The sequence below is a fragment of the Trachurus japonicus genome, chromosome 9 (genome assembly GCF_045865225.1).
Source record: "Trachurus japonicus isolate A0001 chromosome 9, Traja_1.0".
NCBI lineage: Eukaryota > Metazoa > Chordata > Actinopteri > Carangiformes > Carangidae > Trachurus > Trachurus japonicus.
Window position 1 is genome coordinate 32,929,064 of NC_140915.1, and position 12,422 is coordinate 32,941,485.

At 41.0% G+C, this 12,422-nt stretch overlaps 2 protein-coding genes across 4 annotated transcripts in view; one reads left to right on the forward strand and one right to left on the reverse strand.

Annotated features, from left to right (window-relative positions):
* adgrd1 (adhesion G protein-coupled receptor D1) overlaps nt 1-1,968 on the reverse strand; it is a 31,454-nt gene extending 29,486 nt beyond the window's left edge. The window contains exons 1-4 of one of the 2 annotated variants that reach the window (XM_085787475.1): nt 1,512-1,936; nt 1,379-1,415; nt 910-1,026; nt 175-273 (exon numbers count right to left, since the gene is read on the reverse strand). In XM_085787475.1, coding sequence (XP_085643601.1) covers nt 175-273; nt 910-1,026; nt 1,379-1,415; nt 1,512-1,586 — 328 coding nt within the window. In that variant the 5' untranslated portion in view covers nt 1,587-1,936. Of the gene's footprint in view, nt 1-174; nt 274-909; nt 1,027-1,378; nt 1,416-1,511 lie in introns of both variants that reach the window. The other variant, XM_085787476.1, reaches the window with a different exon arrangement.
* A 1,122-nt stretch (nt 1,969-3,090) lies between these two features.
* stx2b (syntaxin 2b) lies at nt 3,091-12,217 on the forward strand. 2 transcript variants are annotated; one of them, XM_085787512.1, is made up of 11 exons: nt 3,147-3,412; nt 3,502-3,576; nt 3,673-3,772; nt 4,759-4,833; nt 4,946-5,019; nt 5,250-5,358; nt 9,586-9,659; nt 9,828-9,965; nt 10,056-10,166; nt 11,299-11,418; nt 11,591-11,726. In XM_085787512.1, the coding sequence occupies exons 1-10, from the start codon at nt 3,383-3,385 to the stop codon at nt 11,392-11,394; spliced, it is 882 nt and encodes a 293-aa protein (XP_085643638.1). In that variant the 5' UTR covers nt 3,147-3,382; the 3' UTR covers nt 11,395-11,418; nt 11,591-11,726. The 2 variants fall into 2 exon arrangements, with proteins under 2 accessions (XP_085643639.1, XP_085643638.1); XM_085787513.1 differs by lacking the exon at nt 11,299-11,418 and having other exon boundaries at nt 3,091-3,412; nt 11,591-12,217.
* The last annotated feature ends 205 nt before the right edge of the window (nt 12,218-12,422 follow it).

Here is a 12,422-nt window from a genome sequence, read left to right on the forward strand (position 1 = left end):
ATGTGCTCCAATTCTGGTTTGACTAAAAGCTAACAAACAATGAGAAATGGATAAATTAAAAAAAACAGTGGTCAACAAACAAAAGACTGAACAAAGTATGAAGTGTGTGAACACAGAGATGACAACACGGAGCGGTGGGTGATGCAGGAATGATTTTCAGTGATTGATCCTCACCTACTGTTGCAGAAATGTTAGTGTAGGCAGAGTCATTGGTATACACATAGGAAGAGTTATGGGAGGAGGGGAGCACAGTGTGGTTGTGGATTCTGAGAGCTGGACAGAGACAACGGAGAGAAACAGTGATTCACACCTATATAGACACACAACAGAAGACAGTGAAAGGAAGACAACGGGAGGGACGTGGTGCGCAGGTATGAGACAGAGTGATGCTGAGCTGAGTGCACAGTGGCGGTGCTCAAAGAGGACTCACACTGACTCCACACATCATGCTCAAGTCTATACCTGATCCCTCTTCAACTTTATCATTTTTTATACTTGCTCTGACCAGTTCATTTACAACATGGCTGCAAACTAAAAGCATGTGAAAAAAATAACTGACTTTCAGTCCTTCACCATTTGAAAGAGCTTTTAGATGTAGAGTAAATATTTATTCCTTACAATTTTTTTTTCAGACTTTTACCACCCCCAGATTATGGGATACTATGTAATAGTGCAGCAATCCAAATCATAAATTCCTCAGCACACCACCTAAATTATCCTATAATGTGAGTAATAAAGCTGAGATACAAAATAAAAGCTTTCAACACATTTAAAAAGCATGATGGCTGTGGCTGGACGGTGGATGGTGAAAAACAGATTGAGACCATGCAGAGAGCAATCCCAGAAAGACATTTAGATGGTTGGATGCATTCCCATGAGTATACCAAACCTGTTTATGTATGCACATACTTATGTTGCTTCCGTTAACATAACCTGGTCTGTTTCCAATCTGGTCCCACAGCTCATGGATTCCGTCCACTTCATCGAGGGGCCAATAATGTGAGGCCGTGGCCAACACCTGCAGGCCTGGACGGAGAGTTCACGAATAAACAAGGATCCAGAGAAGGGCTTTTCCCCTAATCAAGCTCTGTCTCATTACTCAAAATTTATTTTTCCTGGCACTCCAATTTGGTTTTTTTTTTAGGGGGGGGGGGGGCGGCAGGGGGAGGGGGGGTTAAAAGATTGATGAGCCCAACAGCTTTAAAAGTTGCTTATTCAACAGACTATTCTGATTAATGAGATGAGCAATAAACAAATCAACAACATTCTCTATTTTGGAAGTTAGCAGATGGAGAAACACTTTGCTCTGGCAGTACACTGTAAATTTCCAACCGAGTCTATGGCAATCACATCACCCTTTACAGAAAGTCATTACTACCTGGATGCTTCACAGGTTGTACCACTTGAGCATAAACCTGAAAAAAAAAATCAAATGGCTTTAGGAAGGCTGCTTACAGTAACAACAGACAATAATACCACAGCATTAGAGGACAGGAGTAAAGTGACCCTACCTTTATGCATGAGACAAAAGCTGCAAAAAAGTTAATTCGCAAAGAAAATTCCATAGCTCTGAGGAAATGTACCATACACAGTCTTTTCTAAAAATAAATGTTAAATCCCCATATAAAAATGAATCCAGAAGGAGCGGCTCATTATTCCAATATGTTAAACTTCTGATCAGTCCATGGGTCAAAAGTTGGGAATAGTTGAATAATAATACAAAAATGGAAATCAATTTAGTCTTCAAGCATGAGGCAGAAAAACTTCAGAAGTTGCTCTTTCATGATAAAAAATGTGAAGCCAAAGTTGCAGTTCCACGCAGAAAACTGGAATCCGTGATCTCAGTTCTCACTTTGACCCAGTAGTTGTTTCTTGGAGTTTCTGTGCCTGCATCTGGAAACTGCAAAGAGCAGCTTGTGGAGCTCCGTGGAGGCGTACTGAGGTTGCTGGACTGAACGTGGGAAATGCAAAACGTGATGTCATTTTTGGATCTTCTGAGGTGGGGCGTTAGAGCTGTGCGTAAATGGTATTATTTCTGTGTAACTGGAGATTGTACCGGGAATGAATGAGATCAAGATCAGAGCTGAGCAATCCAAATATTATTTAGATAGAAGACACGTATTTACGCGGGCAGATTTGCACAGTGGGTTAAATTACAGGGCAACACCCCGGACTCTCTGGGAACAACTGGGATGCTGCTGAGGATGATGGGTGTTTTTTTTTTTTGTTGTATTTTTTTGTTGTTGTTGTTGTTGTTGTTTGTTGTTTTTTTGTAACAGTCTGCTCAAAAGTCAGGCAGATCCAGAAATCACTGGAATCGGTCACATACAACATCTGAAACACTAATTACAACTTTTTTTCATGGGTTTCCCGATGGGTTGTATTTCAACCATTCTCACTAAAACACATACAAACTTTCACTCGGACAACTCACCACACAGGCCACTGCAGAAATGCCAAGTAGGAGGAACAGTCTAGTGTCAAATAATAATAAGAGGATCTGAGTTAGACTTTTTCTTGAGTTCGTTCCTGTTTGTGAAATACTGTGATAATTGGCACAATTCCCACAGGTCATCAGCTCCTCCAGTTCCCAAGGTCAAGTCGCGCACAAGTGATGGTGAACAGCGCCATCGTGTGGCTAGGTGGTCAATCAACCCTGCTAATCTATTATTCACTCTGAGCTCTGTCTCATGTGTCTGACTGCTACATGGTCTATCTGCTGCTGTCCAACTAAAACCCATCAGCTGATGAACAAACAGGCTAAATCACCATATGGTCTTCATGGAATTAACCACAACAGACTGCACTGCGATACTTAGAGGAAACCTTGTTTTATGTTATGTAACCTTCTTATTGACTACCCCTTACAAATATAATGGGATTATATTCATTTAGTTGGTTTATCATAATGGCCGATCAAATTTAATTGAGAGCGGAGTAGCCTAGTCTCTCTCCCCCGAGGCAGGGAGAGAGAGAGAGAGAGAGAGAGAGAGAGAGAGAGAGAGAGAGAGAGATGAGAGAGAGTTGGGAAAAAGGCGTGACCCAGGGTGAGAGATATTGTGGATCAGTTACGGATCCTCTACTGCGCTTGTGTTGTGGCAATTATCGCCGCAGACATTGAATGGAACCAGGAACAGAGACTGGGCTTTTATTTTGGTAGAGCTCTTATTGCTTCTTTCTTATTGGTTTTGATAGAAGTGAAACTTTGAGCTATTTGGTATCGGCTCAGTAACGCTGTAGTAAATGTAGGCCCACTGTGTTTGTCAGCGCAGTTCATTGATGTGGACCTCGGCTCAGCGTTAGTCTATCCATGGACACTTCAGAATGACCCAGCGACTGTTTTACTAGACTTCTCCGGCCTGGAGCCGAGCTGATCGGTGTGATGAAGGATCGACTGGCAGAGCTGACCGCTGTAAGTGTCTTTTCTTGCGTTAACTGCACACACCTCGACAGGATCATGGTCCCAGAATATCTCTCTAAAGACATTTTCCATCCATTCAGAGTAGGACACAAGCAGAGGAGGATGTTGCAGTCACAGTGGACAGAGATGGCTTCATGGAGAGCTTTTTCAGGAGGGTGGGTATCAGTGGGACTTCCAGGGTGTGTGCACTGGTCCAGAATAATCCAAGGTAATGATACTGTTGGTTGATTTATTCATTGGTGGATTGCTAGGTGGAAGAAGTCAGAGGCCTCCTCGATAAGATATCCTACCAGGTGGAGGAGGTGAGGAAAATGCACAGCATGATCCTGTCTGCTCCCAACCCTGATGACAGTAAGTGTGTCTTTATTTAACAAAAGAGCAGCTTTCAAGGGTTAGTTCAGTGCATTCAGTTGTCTCCAGAAGTGCCCGCCCTGTGTTTGACTGTAGAGGTGCAGAGAGAGCATTGTAACAAATGTCTCACTTCCTTTGTTGCATTTCCCCCTCTCATTGTAAATGAATGACTGACTGGCCGGAAACCTGTGAAGGAAACGGTCCAGAAACTCACAAACCCTCGTAGTTTGGGCTTTGGCTTGCTCTGTTAAGAACCTTCACTGTAAAAACTCAAAATCTCACCAAGAATATTTGTCGTATTAAACACAAAATCTCAAATACCTAAAATAAGACTTATCACATAAAATAGTAGCTTGTTTTAGACACTTTTTACTTCTTTCAAGCCTATTTTCACTTCACTTCAAATCTGATAGTGGAGCAAGTTTTTCTTTCTTATTACAAGCACAAAGAACCTGCTTTCACTGGCAGATTTTTCTACTTATTTAGTTATTTCAAGTGAAAATTAGCTAAAAACTAGTTGATTTTTAGGTGATGAGTCTTATTTTAAGTGGAAAGAGATTAGTTTTGACTAGAAATTAGACATTTTGACAAGAAATAAGACAAATATTCCAAGTGAATTACAATAGATTTTCTCTCACTAAACAGAAAGTGTTTATACTTTAACATTATTTAAAGGCAGGACAAAGGCTCTGCAGTTTACAGCACAGTGGTATATTCAGTAATGGAGTTTAATGTAACTTATTCCAGTGTTTTAAGATCCATGACGTGGAGTGGAGATGGTCACTAGGGAAACAAACAAAAGGCCCGCGCTCTATGCTGTGTGACCTCTGCAGTGTTACCATGGGGTTGTTGCCAAGTTACAAGATGAAATCACAGTAAATCCAATATTTACAGGATGGAGAGGCAGAGAGATTAGCTGGATGACATTATTTTTTCTCATTAACAAAGCCAGTCTGACGTCTTTCCCCACTGTCTCCTGTGTGAAGGAACAAAGGATCAACTGGATGCGCTGACCAGCGACATCAAAGGGAATGCCAATGTCGTACGAACAAAACTAAAATGTGAGTCGAATCATTACGTGATTGACACTTAAATATTTATCAACTCCACCAAACAAAGGCTGATGTGGTCTGCTGTTGTGTAATTTTGGACTGTAATTCTCTTCGTCTGAAGCCATGGAGCAGAGTCTACCTAAAGACGATGCGGTGAACAGATCCTCTGTTGACTTCAGGATCCAGAAAACACAGGTCAGGAAACAAACCCCTCACATGTGAGCATTTTAACATGAGATGATGTCACCATTCATCAGTATAGTACATGTTTAGAGGGAAATGTGTATTATGTGTACGAATCACTTTAAGTCTAAAAATGTTAACAATGGTTCAAATTTAGGTTGTGGGGTATCAAGTATCACAGATTTGGAGTCTGAAGAGTCCATGTTCTCACCCTTTGTCCCTGTGTTTTCATTTGTCCTCAGCACACAGTGCTGTCCAGGAAGTTTGTGGAGGTCATGACCCAGTACAACGAGACACAAGTGTCGTTTCGGGAAAGAAGCAAAGGAAGGATCCAGAGACAGCTGGAGATAAGTGAGTGACAAATAATGCAACCTCCTGCCCATTCATGCAGTCAGATATTATGAGATACACGTATGTACAGGCAGTCATCTTTGAAGCTTTTAATGAAATCCTATTGATGTCTATTGTTAATGCTCACATGAAGTACTCCTTACGCATATTGAATTTGGTTTCACGTACCAGATGTGTAAATCTAGAGATAAAAGGGTGACAAATACAACCCAGAGGAGCTGTTAGGACAGGATCCAGGAAACAGACCACACCAGTTTCCTCTCTGCTTCTCTCAACTCCAACCTAACTGCTGATAAACAGACTCCAGCAGCAGGATGGGATTTTTTTTTTCAGATTTCTTCAAGATGTCAGGGATTTTCTATTTTAGAAGTCATCACAGCCGGACATGTGGTTTTAAAGATTTGATGGAAGTATAATGAGGTCTAGCTAGTAGGACTGGTTGGACAAAATAATATAGAGAACAGCAACCAGGCAAATAAACATACATGTTGGTCCTGACAAGGCAGCATAAGCAAAAATGTAAATTTAGTCATTCACCACCTAATTTACACAACAGACTAGTATATTCCGTTATTAGTTTTAACTTGTGTGTATATTGTGTTTGTGTATTACTTGTCATTGCAACAGGACTACATGATATTTTCAGTATTTTTCTGTATGGTCATCTCTGTGTAAAATGACTGTGAAAAAAACCCAAATGCAAACACATTGTGCATCAGGTGCATTGTATTATGCATGTATGAGTAACATGAGACAATAGTGAAAGGCAAAAAATAGGACCGTCTCCCACAATCCCTGCGGCCAGCATTAATGAGCGGCTCCAGTTCTCCTCACTGCAGGCGGAAGAGCCTGATACTGGAGACACCTTGCTGTGTTTGCGTTGCCGGGGAAACGGGCAGAGGGCTCAGCCGCCTGTGTAACAGTAGTTCACCTGTCTTTGACATGGCCACATGAACCTTGGTCTGTGCTGTCACAGGCTCACACCGTTCATTCACGTCTTTCAGAGGGGATAGCGTCGTGCTCGATGTCTATTGATGAGCTGCAACGGTGCTGCCTTTTTCTTACTGTGTTTGGCTCCGTCTCCCTGAGGAATAACCATTGCGAAAAGGTGTGCGACATACAACGAGCACCTGCACAGAGCTTGCCTGTCTCCCCAGGGAGGGTGTTGTACAACAGGAGGCATGGTTTCAGTAAAAGAAAGCTTTCTGTTTATAGAGTTTCAGCAGCTGTTTCTCTGTGAGGGGCGCTGGGCTTCTAATCTTAGTCACAAGTAGCTAACCCTTATCCATGAATAAACTGAACACCACAGCAGGAGCTCGCTGTGATTAAACATCAAACTTTATCCATTAACAGCCCTAAGATTGATTCATTTTAGCAGCTGTTGCTGTGTAATGTAAAGTTTCTCCTCTTCAAAATCCTTTGTTTTTAAAGGGACATTGTGTAACTTCTCCTGTTATCTATTCACAAAAATCTAATTCTTTTGTTCAAAAGTCTGTTTTTCATTAATCAGTAATCCCCCCCACCAACAAACTGAAGTGTTCCTTTCAGCTCTGAATTAGCCGTTCATATCATTCATATCTACATGGAGCGGGTAAGCTCGGTGCTGGCTGCCATGTGGTGTTGCCATGTTTTTACGTTCAGTGGCAGGGCTGTTCGATTAATCGATTTAAAATCGTAATTGCGATTATCTGGAATCGTAAAAATCTATTTTTTTTGCTCTAACTAGGGTAATTACAGTAAGCCCCCGTTCATGAATCTGGGCTGCGCTGAATTATTGTAATGACTGCTGCCTCCTTCCTCCCATCACGCTCTCCCACTGTTCTCATCACACACTGTAAACAAGCATGTCGGCATTTTGCTAAGACCAGTGAGGATTTCGTTGCCAAAAAGACCAATGGCCCTTTTCCACTACACAGTTACAGCTCTCAAGGTCCATTAGGTCCATTTAAAAAGACACAAACAGCACACAAAATAGTTTGTCATTTAACAAAAAAATTGTAACCGTAATCGGAAATCGATTTTTCAGAGAAAAAAATCGAGATTTTATTTTTGGGCAAAATCGAACAGCCCTAGCGTGATGGTAGGAAACCACGGAAACTCAGCAGAGACACCGGAGCTGTCGGCTCAGGTCGAGGTGGCGTCTGTGAAAAGTCACCGCGGTAACGCAGTGAGGAGGAATGGAGCGTTACACTGATGCTGCATTCAGGTGCAGTCGGGCAGACGGCCGTTGGTATCAAACCTGATGTCATTTTAGTCACAGAAGTCCAGAGAAAGCTGGTAAAACGTGGGCCAGGTAAACAATACGACATCGCCATGACAACATATTGTCACGTGTATTGTTTTGCCTCATGCTGACGGACCACTTAAGAGGCTTGTTTATGCCGTTACGTGCAGCGGCTGTCGTCCGTCTGCCGTCTGCCCAATTTCAGGTGAATGCAGCATGAAAAATACGATTGAGTTGCTTGTGATATACAACCGCAATGTTAGATGGGAGGAATTCCTACACAATGTACCTTTAAGAAATCACGTGTTGCAGTGACTCCTATAGCTTTAGTCAGTGTGCCTTATACCAAAACACTGCTGAACACACGATTAGTCTTTTTTTTTTACATTTAGAATCAAATCTCAATTTGTCACTCCATTAAACAATACAATCCATGTCTCACTACTTGAGGGTAAGTCAGCAGTGTGTTTGTAGCAGTGTCCCCTGGGTGGATAACAGAGACATTATTTTTCTGTCAGCTCAATCAGCAGAGCTCCGATGAGGCCTCCCCTCCTCACACAGTGGGCTTTACACACAACAGCAGCAGACAAATGTGTTATCCTGCGATTAAACACACATCATTATATTTTGTACCAGGGATAAGCACAGACATTCAAGACATTACTGCAACATTAAAATTAAATGTCATGTTTTTATTGATTTTAAAGCATGCTAAATGAACGATAAACACTAATTAGAACAGGGCACATCAGGTTAGTCATCTTTTAGTCACAGGCAGAGCTCAGTCCACTGGTCCTTCATATTTAATGCCAGATGCTGAATCAAAAGGTCCAGAGGGAATAATAAAAGGGCACAAGTATGAGTGGTGTCATATTAAAAAATGTCTGCACTCTATTCTCTCCAAAGGAACTATCAATGACTGAAGCCTTTTCTGTATAATCTCTTTACTTCAGCCCTGTAAATGATGGTCTGTAGCACAGCACAATGTCTCTGAGCCAGTTGCTTAGTATTAGGGGACAACAGCCTAATTATGGCCTGACTCTTAAGGTCATTATGAACATGATTACTAAGACACCCCTGTGATTAAGGGTTTTAATATCCTCTGTCATTTTCTTCTCAGACTATAATTCATTTAACAGTTGTAATTCAGTTGTATGACATGAAACAATACTACACACGTAGAGACATATGTGATTGTATGTGTGTGTCTCTCACCCTGCATTTTACAATTGGACTGCATCAGTCATCAACACTCATTAGTTGTTCCCTACAATTTTTCCAAGCAATTGTGTAAATTTTAAAGATTCAGATAAATTGGTGGTGGGTAAATATAGGAAACTACAGCAAGTAGACTAGGGAGTGATTTTGAGAACAGCCCTTGGCTTTTCACAAAATACATTCTGACATACCATAGTGATAAGATTAATGATGGATGAATTCCATTTAGCTGCTTCAGGTCCTGATGCAGTCCTGTCACACTGTTATGGGTTTCTGGGACGATGGGATAGAATGGGCATGGCCATTAGCAATGTTGGTTGTGTTATTAGCAACTAACAATGGCAAGTTAAAATGTCTACTGTCCAAACAGCTCAGTCATTTAAAACAAAAGGTCATTTTGTTACATTTCCTTCCAGTTTCCTTCCAGTTTCACCATTAACATCCATCCATCCATCCATCCATCCATCCATCCATCCATCCATCCATCCATCCATCCGCTAAACTCATCTGACCCTTATTTGTGCTCATGGGAGGCTAGAGTCAGTCCCAGCTGACATAAGGTGAGGGCGGTGTACGCCCTGGACAGGCTGCCAGTTTATCTAAGGGCCGACATACAGAGACAAACAACCTTACATGCTCCTATTGACACCTTTGGTCACTAAAGAATTGTACTGGAGGGCAACTACATAGAAACAAGGAGAATATACACACTCTACACAAAAGCCCCATGCAGGCCAGGAAATGAATCAACTAATCATCACATTTTTTATTGTAATTATTTCTAGCTGGAAGAGTGACCACCAATGAGGAGCTGGAAGACATGTTAGAAAGTGGAAATCCATCAATCTTCACATCTGATGTAAGTCATTTACTGTGCAGTGTGTTGATTTGGCAGGGTTAAAAGCTAGTACTGCCATCTAGTGGTGGACCAGTAAATCATCTGGGGCAAGGTAGTGTGCTGTCAGGCTGCTTGTGTTCTGGTTCTGGATTAATTATTTTACCATATCTGTCTTTACTTCCTTCTTAGATCATCTCAGATTCCCAGATCACACGTCAGGCTGTAAATGAGATCGAGTCAAGACACCAGGACATCATGCGTCTGGAGACGAGCATCAGAGAGCTACATGCCATGTTCATGGACATGGCAATGCTGGTGGAGACTCAGGTAACAGATAACTATCTTTTTTTAAAAAGCTACGCACATCCAAAACAATTGTCAGATGCAATGGAAGCCTTCCGACTCTGTCATTTACAGGGGGAAATGGTCAACAACATCGAGAAGAACGTCTCCAACGCAGTCGAGTACATTTTTCGCGCAAAGGAGGAGACCAAGAAAGCAGTGAGATACCAGAAGAAATCCCGGAGGGTATGTGTTCCTTTCTAGTTATGTGTTGCTAAAGTATCACAAGTCAAAACATTTGGGCGAGACACTACAGGCAAAAACACTGTTTTTTCATGCACTGATCAATATTGAGATTTTGGGCTAGTTTTCTTCCTTAACATGTATTCTTTCAGTAAAGTTGAAAGAAATGGTAGAAAATCCACATTAAGGTTTTTATTTTACTTCATTTTGTCTCTTTGGTTGGTAGATTTCTCCTAAATTCACCAAAAGTTAACAGCTACTGTGACATACTGTGCTGTGTCTGTTATCTGACCCATGTCATGTCAGGTATCATTGTAAAGCTCTCTCTCTCCTGAACAATGATGTAGGCTCAGAAAATTGTTGTTTCCTCTGTACCAACAACCAATCATAAAAGTACGATTTACATTAACAATCTATGGAATTTTACAGTACAAGTCTTTAAAGGCCGTTTTCTCAAAATGAGTTTTTCCTCAGACTCTGAACCCGAAATCTCCACTTCAGCAGCACTTACAGACACCAAACCTTCCAGTTTTATTCCTGTCTATATTCTGAAGGTTTTTACAGAGGGGATTGTTGATATATCATTCACAGCCTGATTTATACAACATTTTATTCCTAAAAACATGGCAAAATTAGATTTTTTAGGGCTGGTGACAGTATTTTCTCATTTACAGAGTGATAAAAAGAGATATCCAAAATCCCCTCTGTAAAAACTTCTGACTCTAATATGTCAACAAAATAAAACAAACATTTTGAAAGTGGCTTTATCTATTGTTCAGATTTCGGTTCTGGAAATGTATGCAAAATAGCGCATATTTCATTAGATATTGCCTCATTTACATATTTATTACAAATATTACAAATTTGACAAAACTTGTAATACAAAAAATATCTGTCTTAATGTATGTGATAAACTTGGGATTTCTCATGGTGATATCTGCTGGTTAATTTTTCCCCCCCTATTCACCTGTAGTGTCTCCCCTTAAATGTCGATGACACAAGACAAGTTGTCAAAGTTCAAGTGGAAACATCCAGTCACATGTGACCACTTCAAACTGCCTGTTGAAAACTTTTTTTTTAAGAGTGTGAGAGTTGTAGTCATAGTTCAAATAACAACCTCTTCTTCACTTGGCAGAAATACATTATCCTTGCCTTTGCTCTCTTGATCCTGCTTGCTGTCATTGCACTAATTGTTGGCCTGTCTGTCGGACTAACCAAACCTCCTGTATGAGGCCTACTGTGATTACCGCGTGAGGTAACGACACTTCCACATCTACAACTTCCAATTTCATGAACCAAACATCCTCCATCCATCTGCCCATCAACATACCCACAATTAATTCATGCGTTTAGCTGCTGAAGATTTAAAATGATTTGTGGTGCCGTTCCTCATTAACTGACTCTGACATCTCCTCTCTCTTTGACAGAAACTTCTCTGCCTTGCCACGTGTGGTGCTGCGGGTTTCCTCCTTTTGCTCATCATAATAGTTGGAGTCTATGAGTGATGGATATCATATCATGGTTCACAACCTTACAGCAGTCAGCTGCTCCTGTGGTGATGAGGCAGGGAGTAGCTCCATAATAAGACTGTCATTCACAATCCAACAGCATTACAGAGATGATCTCTTGACCAGAGTGAAGTAAGTATAATTTGTGCGTGACCCACTTTGCGCAAGTAACATCAGACCTCATGATACACTGTTCTGGAGCAACTCTACACAGCTAGAATAGCGCATCCTGTCTGCACATATCGCTTTGCCTTAGATGTGATGTAATGAACACTGACAGCACATCAGATCTATTTACTATACTGGTGTACTGCACGTCCTTTATTGCTGCCATTTTTTCATGTTGGGTATCGATTTCATACATTCCTTAGTCTAATGACTTTAAAGGAATAATTTGACATTTTGGGAAATATGCTAATTAGCCTTCATGCAGAGAGTGAAATGAGAAGACTGATACCATTTTCATATCTGTATGATCATTCTGATCATCAAGTATGAAGCTAACCACCTGCAGCCTCACAGCTCAGCTTCACATTAACTCATTGAGTGCCAACCACGTAATTTCTCGTTTTTCGTTCCCATGCGTTGAGTGCCAAAAACGAAATTTTTCGTTTTTTGCTTTTTTTTTAAATTATGAAAATAGACACTTTAATACACATTATATGTAAATTTGGGGACTCTACGACGAGGAGAACTGAAATAGATGACGATCAAAGTCACATGACAGCTCATGATCTGGAAGTTTTTATCA